General features: G+C 52.8%; 1 protein-coding gene across 1 annotated transcript; it reads right to left on the minus strand.

Moving 5' to 3' along the window:
• Window positions 1-789: 789 nt before the first annotated feature.
• Window positions 790-3,358, minus strand: FOXD1 (forkhead box D1). Its single transcript, XM_029077214.2, has 2 exons — window positions 1,831-3,358; window positions 790-1,184 (listed from the first exon to the last, which is right to left on the minus strand). Exon 1 carries the CDS (start codon window positions 3,153-3,155, stop codon window positions 1,848-1,850), a length of 1,308 nt encoding a protein of 435 aa, XP_028933047.1. The 5' UTR covers window positions 3,156-3,358; the 3' UTR covers window positions 790-1,184; window positions 1,831-1,847.
• Window positions 3,359-13,886: the final 10,528 nt, after the last annotated feature.

Genomic DNA, 13,886 nt, shown 5'->3' on the forward strand with positions numbered 1-13,886 from the left:
TAGACTTTAGTACTATTGACTCTTCCATTTTCTTTGCTTTAAAAAGTGTCACTTTATGCAGGTGCCACCATCCAGTTGATTCTGAAATATGAACTCCAAATGAGAAGGGAGCCCCTTTCTAAAGGAATTCTTTGACATAGAGATTTTTCCCAATTTTACAGTTGCTTAGATATTTAACTGAATATTCCAGACGTGCTCAATTGGAGATTATTTTACCTATTTACAGCTAGCCGAATGATCTGTTAAAACAGATATAAGTATCACAAAGCTATTTGCCATTGTACCCATAAAAATCGATTCAGGTAGCTGCGATTTTTAGACCTTTCCAGACCTTGTAAAAACAGAAGATAGTCCATTTGATTTTAGATATTTTGAAAAAAGTTCATTAAAATGATCGATTTTCTTGTTTCCCTTTCCCCAGCACTTTATTGAAGCGGCTCCGCACACGGTAAGTGCTTAATAAATATTATGACTACTTCTGCTACTAAATACTATTACTACTTTGCTTCCACCTTCCGTAAGGGAGTTATTTTTTGTCTTTCCTCTTTTAGATAATCGCGATAATTTGACCGATAATATCACCGGTGAGAGGGGAAGGGGGAGGAGAAGGATGAATTTTATTTGGAATTTTGTCTGTCGGCTCTACCTGTTGCTCGATTATACCCAAAGAGTGCTCTAAATACCTATCACGTTAAATAAATCAAGTTTTCCTCTCCGGAAAAGCGAAGGGCAAAATTTAAAACTAAAACTGGGGACAACAGACGTCAAATTTTTTTTTTGAGGGGTGGGTTTTCTTTGAAAATTAAAAATTTTATTTCCGAAAATGCGAAAACTCTTACATTAGAATGGTACAATAATACTTGCCAGTAAATTTTACAATATTCCTTGCAAAGAATACGCGTGAAGTACAAAATAAAAATTCCGTAAGTCTATTATAATACAAAACACAGGTTAAAATAAGGAATGATAACCTTGACTTTTTCCTTCTGTGTAAACACGTTAATCATTTTTTTTCCCTTTTTATAAAAAAGTACATCGAACAAGTACCTAAAACGAAGAGAGAGAGAGAGAGAGAGAGAGAAAAAGTATTGCTTGGCTGTCGTCCCGCGGGACTATTATTATTTTTCCTTCTTCTTCTTCTGTACATTATTGATTTTCAATCCCTGGACCTGAGAATCTCCGAACTACAAAAAAGTTCAGAGACATATATTTAAATTTTCATATACATATATGTATATATATATATGCATACACACACACCCCCTCCCCCAGAGTGAAGGCCGTCTTCATCGTCCAAAGCGCACCTCTCCAACGCCCGGGGTGGGTTTGGCATAAATAGCGGGGGGGACGGAGGGGCCTGGGGAGGGTCCCCAACGCAGCTAGGTGTTGGGGGGGGAGGATTCCCCCAGGTCATTCATTCAATTCGTTCCATTCGTTATCGTCTTTCTGGAGCGCTCGCTGTGTGCAGGCAGAGCACTGGACTAAGCGCTCGGAATGTCCAATTAGGGAACAATTCGGGGACCGGGTGGGGAGAGGGGGAGGTTTGGAAAGGTCGCAGGGGGCACCGTCCTTCCTTCCTTTCTTCCTTCCTTCCTTCCTTCCTTCCTTCCTTCCTTCCTTCCTTCCTTCCTTCCTTCCTTCCTTCCTTCCTTCCTTCCTTCCTTCCTTCCCTCCCTCTCTCCCTCCCTCCCTCCCTCCGCCCCTCCCTTCCTCCCTCCTCCTCCTCGACTCCCTCCGTGGCCTTCTCCGTCAATCCCGGAGGGCGGCGCGGCGAAGGCGGCTCTGCGCCCTCTGGTTCCCGTGCCCGCGGCCGGTGCCCGGCTCTCCTACCTGGTGTGGCATGAGGCTTAACAGTTAGAGATGGTGGCGAAGCCGTCCGCGCAGGCCAGGGCCGCCCCTTGGCACAGGGTCCCCGAGGCGGCGGCCACCAGGGAGCGGGTCAGGGCGGCGGGCACCCCGGCGGGCACCCCGGAGGGCACCCCGGAGGGCATCCCGGAGGGCACCCGGGCGGCGGCCTGCGAGGCGCAGCTGGCGGCGGGCGGTCCCGGGCGGCCCCCGATGATGCTCTCGATGGAGAAGGGCGAGCGGGCCGGGGCGCCCCCGACGCCCAGCCCGCAGCCGGACCCCGCCTTGGCGGTGGGCAGGGAGGCGGGCAAGGACGGGCCCAGCGGGGGAGGCCGGTAGCCGAAGGCCGTGCGGGCCAGCTCGGCGGCGGCGGCGGGAGGCAGCCCCGCCCCCGCAGCCCCGTGGGAGGGCGGTGGAGATGGGGCGGGATGCGCGGGATGCGCGGGATGCGGGTGGAAAGCGGCGAAGAGGGCGGAGGGCGGAGGGTAGGGCGGCAGCTGGAGGCCGTAGCCGCAGTTGTAGGGTCCGCAGGCGTAGGGGTGGTGCGGGGGCGGGAAGAGCGTGGCGGGATCCCCCGCGCCCCGCAGCATCAACGTCTCTGCGGCCGCCGCCGCCGCCGCCGCCGCCGCCGCCGCGGGCAGCGGCTGCCGCTTGAACCGCTTCCTCCTCCGCAAGAAGCTGCCGTTGTCGAACATGTCGGCCGACTCCGGGTCGAGGGTCCAGTAGTTGCCCTTGCCCGGGTTGCCCGGCTCGCGGGGGATCTTGACGAAGCAGTCGTTGAGCGACAGGTTGTGGCGGATGCTGTTCTGCCAGGCGGGGAACTTCTCCCGGTAGTAGGGGAAGCGGCCGCTGATGAACTCGCAGATCTCGCTGAGGGTCAGGCGCTTCTTGGGGCTCTGCAGGATGGCCATGGTGATCAGGGCGATGTAAGAGTAGGGGGGCTTCACCAGCGGGTTTTTAGGCCCGGCCGCCGCTCCCCCGACGACGCCCGTTGTCCCTCCTGCTCCTCCCGCTCCTCCTCCGCCCCCCGCCGACCCCTGGCCCGGGCCCTGGGCGGGGGGCGACCTGGCCACCTCCCTGGCCACCTCGCCATCCTCCTCCTCCTCCTCCTCCTCCTCCTCCTCCTCGTCCTCCTCCGTGTAGGAGCGCCGCGGCCCGCTGCCCCTCAGTCGAGGCTCCCCGTCCTCCTCCTCCTCCTCCTCCTCGTCCTCGTCCTCCTCGTCCTCCTCGTCGTCCTCCTCCCCGACCACGTCGATGTCGGTCTCGTCGGCGAGGCCGGAGGCATCGGACATCTCCGCGCTGAGGGTCATGGCTCCTCCTCGACGGCGGCGGCGACCGTTGAACGGCGCATAGGGGCGCGGGGCTCCGGCCACCCGCCGCGCCCCTCTGCCCGACGGCGAGCCCGGCCAGGGGGAGGAACCCCGACGGCGGCCCCGCTACCGCTGAGCTGGCTGCTGCTGCTGCTGTTGCTGCTGCTGCTGCTGTTGCTGCTGCTGCTGCTGCTGCTCCTGCTGCCGCTGCAGTTGCGGCTGGTCCTGCTGCTTCTGCTGCTGCCGCTCCTTCTGCCCCTGCAGCCGCGCCTGGTCCTGCTGCTTCTGCTGCTGCTCCTTCTTCTGCTGCGGCTGATCCTCCTGCTGCTGCTGCTGCTGCTGCTCCTTCTGCCGCTGCAGCCGGTCCTGCTGCTGCTTCTGTTGCTGCTGCTGCTCCTTCGGCCGCTGCAGCTGCGGCTGGTCCTGCTGCTCGGGCTGCTTCTGCTGCTCCTTCTGCCGCTGCAGCGGGTCCTGCTGCTTCTGCTGCTGCAGCTGGTCCCGCTGCTTCTGCTGCTGCAGCTGTGGCTGATCCTGCTGCTGCTGCTGCTGCAGCAGCTGCGGCTGGTCCTGCGTCTTCTTCTTCTGCTTCTTCTGCTGCCGCTCCTGCTGCTGCTGCAGCTGCGGCCGATCCTGCCTCCAGAGCTCACAGCCGGACCGGCCAGGACACTCCAGCCCAGAGGGCCGCGGCCGCCTCCCGGGCTGCGGGACACAGTGTACAACACACACGGACACAGACACACACACACACACACACAGAGAAGGCCCCTGCGCCCCCCCGGGGATCGAATAAATGTCCCCCCGCTCCTCTTTGAGCTGTCGCCCGAGCGCCGCGGCCGAGTGAGGCGCCGGGGGGGAGGACCGAGGAAAGGCTGGGGCCGAGTCCAGGAGAGGGCGGACCTTCTGGGCCCCTTATAGCAGAAGGGAGGCCCCGTCACATGGCTCTCCACGTCACAGACACCGCTGGGCGAGGGCAGAGAGGGAGAAGGGGGGAAAAAAATCCTAGAAATACAATCCCGCTCCGGAGAGGGAGAATGCGCCCGCAGCCGAGGGAGGTGAGTGGAGGAAATGGGGAGCCGGGCCTGGCGCTCCTCCCCGGAGCCCCACAGCCGTCAAAGGTCAGCCTCCTGGGAGACGGCGCCGCCCACCTCCTACCTCTGGCCTGGAACGCCCTCCTTCCTCAAATCCGCCCAACGATCGCGCTCTTCCCCCCTTCAAAGCCCTACGAGGCGCACCTCCTCCGAGAGGCCCTCCCAGAGGAAGCCCCGCCGTTCCTCAGCTCCCCACGACTCGCTCCCTTTGCTCTGCTTCCCCCCTCTCCCCGCTCCGCAGGACTTAATCATAATAATAAATAAGAAGAAGAATGGTCTTTGTTAAGCCCTTACTATGTGCCATGGACGGTTCTAAGGGCTGGGGGTAGTAAGAAGGTAATCGGTTGACCCCTGTGGGGCTCACAGTCTTCATCCCCATTTTACATATAAGGGAACTGAGGCAAAGAGAAGTCAAGTGGCTTGCCCAAGGCCACACAGCAGACAAGTGGCGGAGTCGGGATTAGAACCCACGTCCTCTGTCTCCCAAGCCAGTGCACTTTCCACTAGGCCACGTGGATACTTTTATTTATTTATATTGATGCCTGTTTGCTTGTACTGATGTCTTTCTTCCCACCCCCACCCCCTAGATTGTGAGCTCTTTGTGGGCAGGGATTATCTCTCTTTATTGCTGAATGGCACTTTCCAAGCGTTTAGCGCAGTGCTCTGCACACAGTAAGCGCTCAATAAATACGACTGAGCGAATGAATGCAAGCTTCGCCCTTCCCTCCTTTGGCAAGCTCCCATCCAACTTCAGCCCCAGGAGGGTAGACTGGCCTCGCCACTCGGGCCGGGTGCTGCTTGGTTCCCGGGAGACCCACAGGTCACCCACCAGGGTCACCCACTTCGCCCCAGCCCCGCACCCTGAGCCCGGAGGATGCCCAGCGCGGCTCAGAAAGGTCCAGCCGGGGAAACATGTCCCCCCACCCCCTTCCGACTGACCGCTCTGTCCCTTTCCCGCTGCCCGGTGACCTTGGACAAGTCGTTTTACCTCTTTGGAGCTCAGTCTCCTCATCTTTCAAACGGGGAGAAGAACTCCTCCCTCTTAGATCGTGAGTTGCGGGTGGGTCAGGGATTGGGTCCCAGTGACTTTGGGCAAGTCACTTAACTTCTCTGTGCCTCAGTTTACCTGATTAACCTGATTACCCTGTATCTACCCCAGCGCTTAGAACAGTGCTCGGCACATAGTAAGCGCTTAACAAATGCCAACATTATTATTATTATCTAATTATCTTGGATCTACCTGAACGCTTAACATAGTGTTTGGCATGTAGGAAAAACGCTTAATGAACACCACACGCACACACACACACACACAGAAGAGGGAGGAGAAACCTGGGATTTGCGAGTTCATTTATTAGGCTATCAAATCTCCCAATTAAAACTTTTTTTTAACTCCCCTCAACGGTTTCGTTTTTACTCGCCTCAACGGTTCCTCGGGGAAGGATACTTTATTGTCCCCGAAACTTCAGTCGTTTGGAAGTTGATATCGGTAAAGATGAGTTTAAATTCATGTCCTCAGATAGAGCACCTTGCAGAAGCAATAAAATCAATTATTTGCGTCCTTCAGACCCACGAACTTTACCGTCCGCGGTGTCTTCAATCACGAAAGGCAAATACGTACACACACGCACACACACATATATATATCCATAGCTGAGTGTGTGCGTGTGTATATAATAATCATTTAAAATCAGTAAAGTAGCCCATCCAGAAGAAAATAAAATTTGTGTGGGGTCTAACCTTTCCTCAGAGGGAAATGATCTGAAAACAAAGGGAAGAAAAAACAACTAAAAAGAAATAAGAAACCAAAGGCTTTGGTGATACAAATAATTTCTTGAAAACTTTTGCTTTCCCTGCTCTTCTTTTCGACCCTTTTATTAAGGATAAGGATATCGGCAGGTTGCAGTGGTACGAAGGTGCCAAAGACGAACCAACCCCCTTCTCAACCCCGCTCCGCCACTTGCCTGCTGTGAGACCTTGGGCAAGTCACTTCATTTCTCTGTGCCTCGGTTACCCCATCTGTAAATTGGGGATTAAATCCTCTCTCCTGCTATTTAGACTGTGAGCCCCTCTGAGACAGAGACTGTGTCCAATTTAAATTGTTTCTTTCCCAGCACTTAGAACAGTGCTTGGCACATAGTAAGCACTTCACAATACCATTATCATCATCATCATCGTTATTATTTTAATCCCACATTTGATTTATTTAAAAAAAGACTAAACTGCAAAATACGAATCGAAGCTCTTACTCAGGGGAATACAGCTCATTTGACTTTTGGCAAATTCACTTCCCATGAATGAACACGAGCAGGTGGAGGGAAACACAAATGCGTGTGTTTTCCAAACGCTTAGTAGAGTGGTCTGCACCCGGTAAGCGCTCAAGAAATACGATTGAATGAATGAATGCATTTCATTGGATTAACTTTCCGTTCAATTTCATTTTCTGCCACGTTAGCAAAAACAATACATAGCTGATTTAAGAGTGGTTGGTCCTCATTCCCCGCACTGACGGATAGTTTCTGTTGCTGGAAAATCCTAAAAACTCTCTGGATTAAATTCGCACCTCCTCAACTCGCGAATGTGACATTCGACTCACGTTCTAGGTCCAACTGGGGTTTTCTCTTCCTCCTGACTGCAAAGATCTCCGAAGACTTCTGATGTTTTTTCAAGCACTCCGGCTCACGTTTTCGACGTTTGGCTTATTTTTATAAATCCAAATGAAATGCTCCCTCCCCCCTTTTCCCCTCCACGTTTATCAATCGGACTGCAAGGATCCGCAGACCAAAACCGGAGGAAGAGTGGGTTAGGTTCAGTCGAAAACTCCGATAAGGCTGATGCTGCTGATCGCGCTTTATTTACAAAACGATTTCTAATCGATTTTTTCTGAAGGATCATTGATTTCTCTAGTATTAAGACGAGCAGTACCAATCGGTCCCCATACGAAGATGCCCCGTGCAAGAGGGACCCGTCAAAGGAGACCTCTTTGCTAGGCAGATTATTCATTCAATCGTATTTATTGAGCGCTTACTGTATGCAGAGCACTGTACTAAGCGCTTGGGAAGTACAATTCGGCAACAGATAGAGACCATCCCTGCCCAACAACGGGCTCACAGGCTAGAAGATCAGTGTTAAGCAAAAAAATTGCTCAGCAGGACCTGTCCGAGTGGGTACATCGATCCTGCCGTTCTCTTTGGGCTCGGTCCCCTATGGAGGGATGAGATCCGCCCAAAAACCCAACTGGAGAGGGAGCTCAACGACCTGAACAGAAGCAAAGTGAAGAGAAGCAAAGTGCGGATCCCTTTTTCCGGGATTCATTCATTCATTCATTCATTCAATCGTATTTCTTGAGCGCTTACTTTGTGCAGAGCACTGTACTGAGCGCTTGGAAAGTACAATTCGGCGGCAGATAGAGACGATCCCGGCCCAACAACGGGCTCGCAGTCTAAAAGGGGGAGACAGACAACAAAAGAAAACAAGTAGTCAGACATCAGTACCATCAAGATAAATAGAATCATAGATAATAATAATAATAATGTTGGTATTTGTTAAGCGCTTACTATGTGCAGAGCACTGTTCTGAGCGCTGGGGTAGATACAGGGTAATCAGGTTGTCCCACGTGAGGCTCACAGTCTTAATCCCCATTTTACAGATGAGGGAACTGAGGCCCAGAGAAGTGAAGTGACTTGCCCACAGTCACACAGCTGACAAGTGGCAGAACGTGGAACCCATGATTTCTGGGCCCGGGCTCTTTCCACTGAGCCACGTCTACACGTCATTAATAAAATAAGGTAATAAATAATATATACAAATAGGCACAAGTGCTGTGGGGAGAGGAAGAGGGAAGAGCGGAGGGAAGAGGGGGAATGGGGAGGAGGGGGGGAGGGAAAGGGAGGGCTCAGTGTGGGAAGGCGTCCTGGAGGAGGTGAGCTGTCAGTAGGGCTTTGAAGAGGGGAAGGGAGTTAGTTTGGCAGAGGTGAGGAGGGACGGCATTCCAGGTCCGGGGTAGGACGGGGACCAGGGGTCGACAGCGGGACAGGCCAGAACGAGATGAGAGTACGACCCGTACCGACCTCCTTTCGGGCCCCTTTCCCCTGGCCGACACTGTACTGAACGGCGCCTCGGCCAGTGGGGCTCCGGAGAATTTGGCTCTTCCTCCTTGGTGGGAGCCGACCTGAACACAGCTCGTTCCTGGAAACGTTTGGGAAGGTGGCAGGCCGATCTGGCAACGCCAGGAACGGTGCTGGGGGCGGGGGGGGTGGGGAGAGAGGAGGGGTGGGTTGTTGTTTTTTTCTTAAAAGGTCAGAGGCCGGCAAACGGGGGCTTCATCGCAGCCCTGGCCTGGTTTCTCCGAGCCCGGGGGCTGGACAAGTCAGCGTTCGGCTATTCGGAATAAATCCACAAAAAGTCAGCTTTTCCAGCCGTTTTCAGGGGTGGGAAATTCCACCCTCGGGCCACGTGCCTCCCCCGCAAGGGCAGGAGGCCTTCCCAAACTGAGCCCCCCCCTTTCCCTCTGCTCCTCCTTCCTTCCCCATTCCCTCTTCCCCCTTCCCCTCCCCTCAACACTGTGCATATTTGTATCTATAATTTATTACTCTATTTATTTTGTTAATGGTGCGCGTATCTCTATGATTCTATTTATCTTGATGATGTCTGCTCCAGACTACTTGTTTTGTTTTGCTTTGCTGTCCGTCTCCCCCGTTTAGACTGTGAGCCCGTTATCGGGCGGGGTTGGTCTCTATCTGTTGTCGAATTGTACATTCCAAGCGCTTAGTACAGTGCTCTGCACACAGTCAGCGCTCAATAAATACTACTGAAGGAATGAAGGAAGAAGGATTTTGCAGCTCTCCCGCTGGGCATCCCTAGAGAGAAGAAGCGTGGCTCAGTGGAAGGAGCAGGGGTTTAGGAGTCAGAGGTCATGGGTGCTAATCCCGACTCCACCACCTGTCAGCTGTGTGACTATGGGCAAGTCACTTGACTTCTCGGTGATGGTTACCTCATCTGTAAAATGGGGATTAAGATTGCGAGCCTCACGTGGGACACCCTGATTACCTTGTATCTACCCCAACGCTTAGAATAGTGTCCGGCTCATAGTGAGCGCTTAACAAATACGGACAATTATTATTATTATTATTATTATTATCCCTGGGTATGCGGCTGCGCCGCCTCCTCCGAGCCGGCCTCCCGCTTTCTCCTGCCTTCTGTTTCTCGGGCTGTTTCTGCCGCCCTCTCGCATCCCCTTTCCCCTCCGCACCACCAGCTCGACCTCGTTTCTGGCGGGGGTGGGGGGCTCGGCCGGGGCAGTGATCCAACAAATAGTAGGAGAAGCAGAATGGATTAGTAATAATGTTGGTATTTGTTAAGCGCTTACTATATAATAATGTTGGTATTTGTTAAGCGCTTACTTTGTGCCGAGCACTGTTCTAAGCGCTGGGGTAGACATAGGGGAATCAGGTTGTCCCACATGGGGGCTCACAGTCTTAATCCCCATTTTACAGATGAGGGAACTGAGGCCCAGAGAAGTTAAGTGACTTGCCCACAGTCACACAGCTGACAAGTGGCCGAGCCGGGATTCGAACTCATGACCTCTGACTCCAAAACCCGTGCTCTTTCCACTGAGCCACGCTGCTTCTCTATATGCAGAGCACTGTTCTAAGCGCTCGGGTAGACACAGGGGAATCAGGTTGTCCCACGTGGGGCTCACAGTCTTAATCCCCATTTTACAGATGAGGTAACTGAGGCACAGAAAAGCTAAGTGACTTGCCCACAGTCACACAGCTGACAAGTGGCACAGCCGGGATTCGAACCCATGACCTCTGACTCCAAAGCCCATGCTCTTTCCACTGAGCCACACTGTGGACTAGTAGCTAGAGCACGGGCCTGGGAGTCAGAAGGTCATGAGTTCTAATCCTGTAAACTCCACTTGTCTGCTGTGTGACCTTAAGCAATTCCCTTCACTTCTCTGGGCCTCAGTTCCCTCATCTGTAAAATGGGGATTGAGATTGTGAGCCCCACATGGTACAGGGATTGGGTCCAATCCAATTTGCTTGTATTCACCCCAGCACTTAGCACAGTGCCTGGCACATAGTAAGCGCTTAACAAATAACGAGAAGCAGCATGGTTTAGTGAGAAACAGCGTGGCTTAGTGGAAAGAGCACGGCCTTGGGAGTCAGAGGTCGTGGGTTCTAATCCCGCCTCCGCCACTTGTCTGTTGTGAGACCTTGGACAAGTCACTTCACTTCTCTATGCCTCAGTTACCTCATCTGTAATAATAATGTTGGTATTTGTTAAGCACTTACTATGTGAAGAGCGCTGGGGGAGATACAGGGTAATCAGGTTGTCCCACAGTTAATCCCCATTTTACAAATCTGTAAAAATGGGGATTAAAAAATGTGAGCCCCACTTGGGACAAGCTGATGTGGGACAGGGTAATCAGGTTGTCCCACAGTTAATCCCCATTTTACAGATCTGTAAAAATAATAATGTTGGTATTTGTTAAGCGCTTACTATGTGCAGAGCACTGTTCTAAGCGCTGGGGTAGATACAGGGTGATCAGGTTGTCCCACGTGGGGCTCACAGTTTTAATCCCCATTTCACAAATGCGGTAACTGAGGCACAGAGAAGTGAAGTGACTTGCCTACAGTCACACAGCTGGCAAGTGGCAGAGCCGGGATTCGAACCCATGACCTCTTGACTCCCAAGCCCGGGCTCTTTCGACGGAGCCACGCTGCTTCTCTAAATCTAAAAATGGGGATTCAAACATGTGAGCCCCACGTGGGACAACCTGATGACCCTGTATCTACTCCAGCGCTGAGAACAGTGCTCAGCACATAGGAAGCGCTTAACAAATACCATAATTATTAAATACCACAATTATTATTATTATGGTAAATAGGTGGAGGGAGGCGAGGCCGGTTGGGTCCAGTGGGGACCAGTTGGGACCAGTTGGGCCCAGTTGGGTCCAGTTGGGACTGGGTCGGCGGCGGCGGGAGCCGGGCGCCCCCTGGCGGCAGAGCGGCAGAGTGCGAGCGCGGACCGGCTCCGACCGACCGACGGCCAGAGGGCCTGGGCCCTGGGTGCGAGGCAAGAAAAGGGGCCCTCCCTCCAGCGCTTAGAACAGTGCTCTGCACAGAGTAAGCGCTTAACAAATACCAACATTATTATTTGTGACTCTGGGCAAGTCGCTTAACTTCTCTGTGCCTCAGTGACCTCATCTGGAAAATGGGGATTCACGACCGCGAGCCCCACGGGGGACAACCTAACCACCTTGTATCTACCCCAGCGCTTAGAACAGTGCTTGGCGCATAGTAAGAGCTTAACAAATACCAAATTATTATTATTATCGCCACCGAGGGAAGCCAGGGGCTGAGGGCCCGTCCCTGGATACCAGGGATTGTGTCCAATCTCATCGCCTTGTGTCTCCCCCAGTGCTTAGCACAGTGTTGGGCGCATAGTGTTTAACAAACACTCTTTTTTTAAAAAAAAAAAGGGACCCTGGAGATCTCACCCCTCGCTTGTCCAGCTGTGTGACTGTGGACAAGTCACTTAACTTCTCTGTGCCTCTGTTACCTCATCTGTAAAATGGGGATTAAGACTGTGAGCCTCACGTGGGACAACCTGATGACCCTGTATCTACCTACCCCAGCACTTAGAACAGTGCTGTGCACATAGTAAGTGCTTAACAAATACCAACATTATTATTATTATTATTATCCAGCAAAGCACAGCCTCCTGGGGGAGGAGCGGCGTCCACCCGGTCTGCGGTCCAAGAGCATGGGCCTGGATACACCATGGGGGTTGTGTGTGCTCTGCGTGTGCAATGAGTGTGTGAGTGTGAGAGTGTGTATGTGCAATGTACGTGTACATTGCTTGTGTGCATGTACATTGCTTGTGTGCGTGTATGCGGGCTGGTATGTAAGAATCATGATAATGATAACAACAATAATAATAACAATAATAATGATTTTTGTTAAATGCTTAGTTTGTTCCAAGCACTGTACTAAGCACTGAGGTAGTTACAAGATCATCAGGTTCCTCGTGTGATTCTTTCTTTCATTCATTCATTCATTCATTCATTCATTCATTCATTCAATCATATTTCTTGAGCGCTTACTGTGTGCAGAGCACTGTACTAAGCACTTGGAGTGTACAATTCGGCAACAGATAGAGACAATCCCTGCCCAACAACGGGCTCACAGTCTAAAAGGGGGGGACAGACAGCAAAACAGAACAAGTAGTCAGGTATCAATACCATCAAAATAAATAGAATCCTAGATATATGCACATCATTAATAAAATAGAGTAATAAATAATATATACAAATACAGACAAGTGCTGTGGGGAGGGGAAAGGGGTAGAGCAGAAGGAGGGAGTCGGGGGAATGGGGAGGGGAGGAAAGGCAGAAGGAAAGGGAGGGCTTAGTCTGGGAAGGCCTCCTGGAGGAGGATTCAGTCTAAGAAGGAGGGAGAACAGGAATTGAATCTCCATTTTTCAGATGAGGGAACTGAGGCCCAGGGAAGGTAAGTGACGTGCCCAACATCCCTCAGCAGGTAAGTGGCAGAGCCGGGATTAGAATCCAGGTCCCCTGACTCTCGGAACCAGACTCTGTCAACTAGGGCAAGCGGATTCTCGGATTCTCACGTTGTGGTGTACCGGTGTCTTGGGTGTGTGTGTGTGTGTGTGTGTGTGTTGGGGGGGTGTATGTGTGGGTATTGGGGGTGTGTGTGTGCGCGTGTGTCCTCTTGGGTCAAATTGCCGCTGAAGCCAAAGCAGAAAGCAGAGAAGCAGTGAGGTTTAGGGGAAAGAGAACGGGGTTGGGAGTCAGAGGACATAGGTTGTAATCCTGACTCCGCCCCTTGTCATTGTGTGACCTTGGGCAAGCCGCTGAACTTCTCTGGGCCTCAGTTACCGCATATGTAAAATGGGAATTAAGACTGTGAGCCCCATTTGGGACAACTTGATTACATTTTATCTACCCCATAACTTGGAAAGTGCTTAATAAATACCATAAATATTATTACTGTTGTTAAGCAGAGACTGGAGCAGGGAGCCTCGAGGTGTCCCCGAGCTCTGGTCACCCACCTGCTCCCTATGCTGCTGAATTGGCGGGGCCCGCACCCGAACCGCCACTCACATATTAGCTGCCCGGGCAACCCTCCCTGGCCCAGGTCGATTTTCTTTCTGCCTTTGCTTCTCCCCTGGGAGCCGGGCGGCCTTCTCCGTGCTCGGGCGACGGCTCCCCGCGAGGTGGACTTTGGGCCGGCCGAGGACTCTGGGCCCCCGCGGGCCTGGGCAACTACTTGGGGGTCTCAGCCGGTTCAGAAACCCTGCAGTGTCAGCAATGGCCCAAACCGGCAACCTCTAACCGGACAGTTATTTGCACTGACTCAGGAATGTTCATGACCGTTGATAACACGAAGGGTGTGTGTGTGTGTGTATGGCCCTGGGTCTGGAACAACTGAGGCTGATATTGTTCTCCATCTCGTCTTGCTCCCTGCCGAGCCCTCACCCACGACCTGCCCCTGGCCTGAAACGCCCTCCCTCCTCAAATCTGACAGGCAGTGCCTCTCCCCTCCTTCAGAGCCTTATAGAAGGCCCATCTCCTCCAAGAGGCCTTCCCTGACTAAGCCTCACTCCCCCTTCCTCT

The sequence above is a fragment of the Ornithorhynchus anatinus genome, chromosome 1 (genome assembly GCF_004115215.2).
Source record: "Ornithorhynchus anatinus isolate Pmale09 chromosome 1, mOrnAna1.pri.v4, whole genome shotgun sequence".
NCBI lineage: Eukaryota > Metazoa > Chordata > Mammalia > Monotremata > Ornithorhynchidae > Ornithorhynchus > Ornithorhynchus anatinus.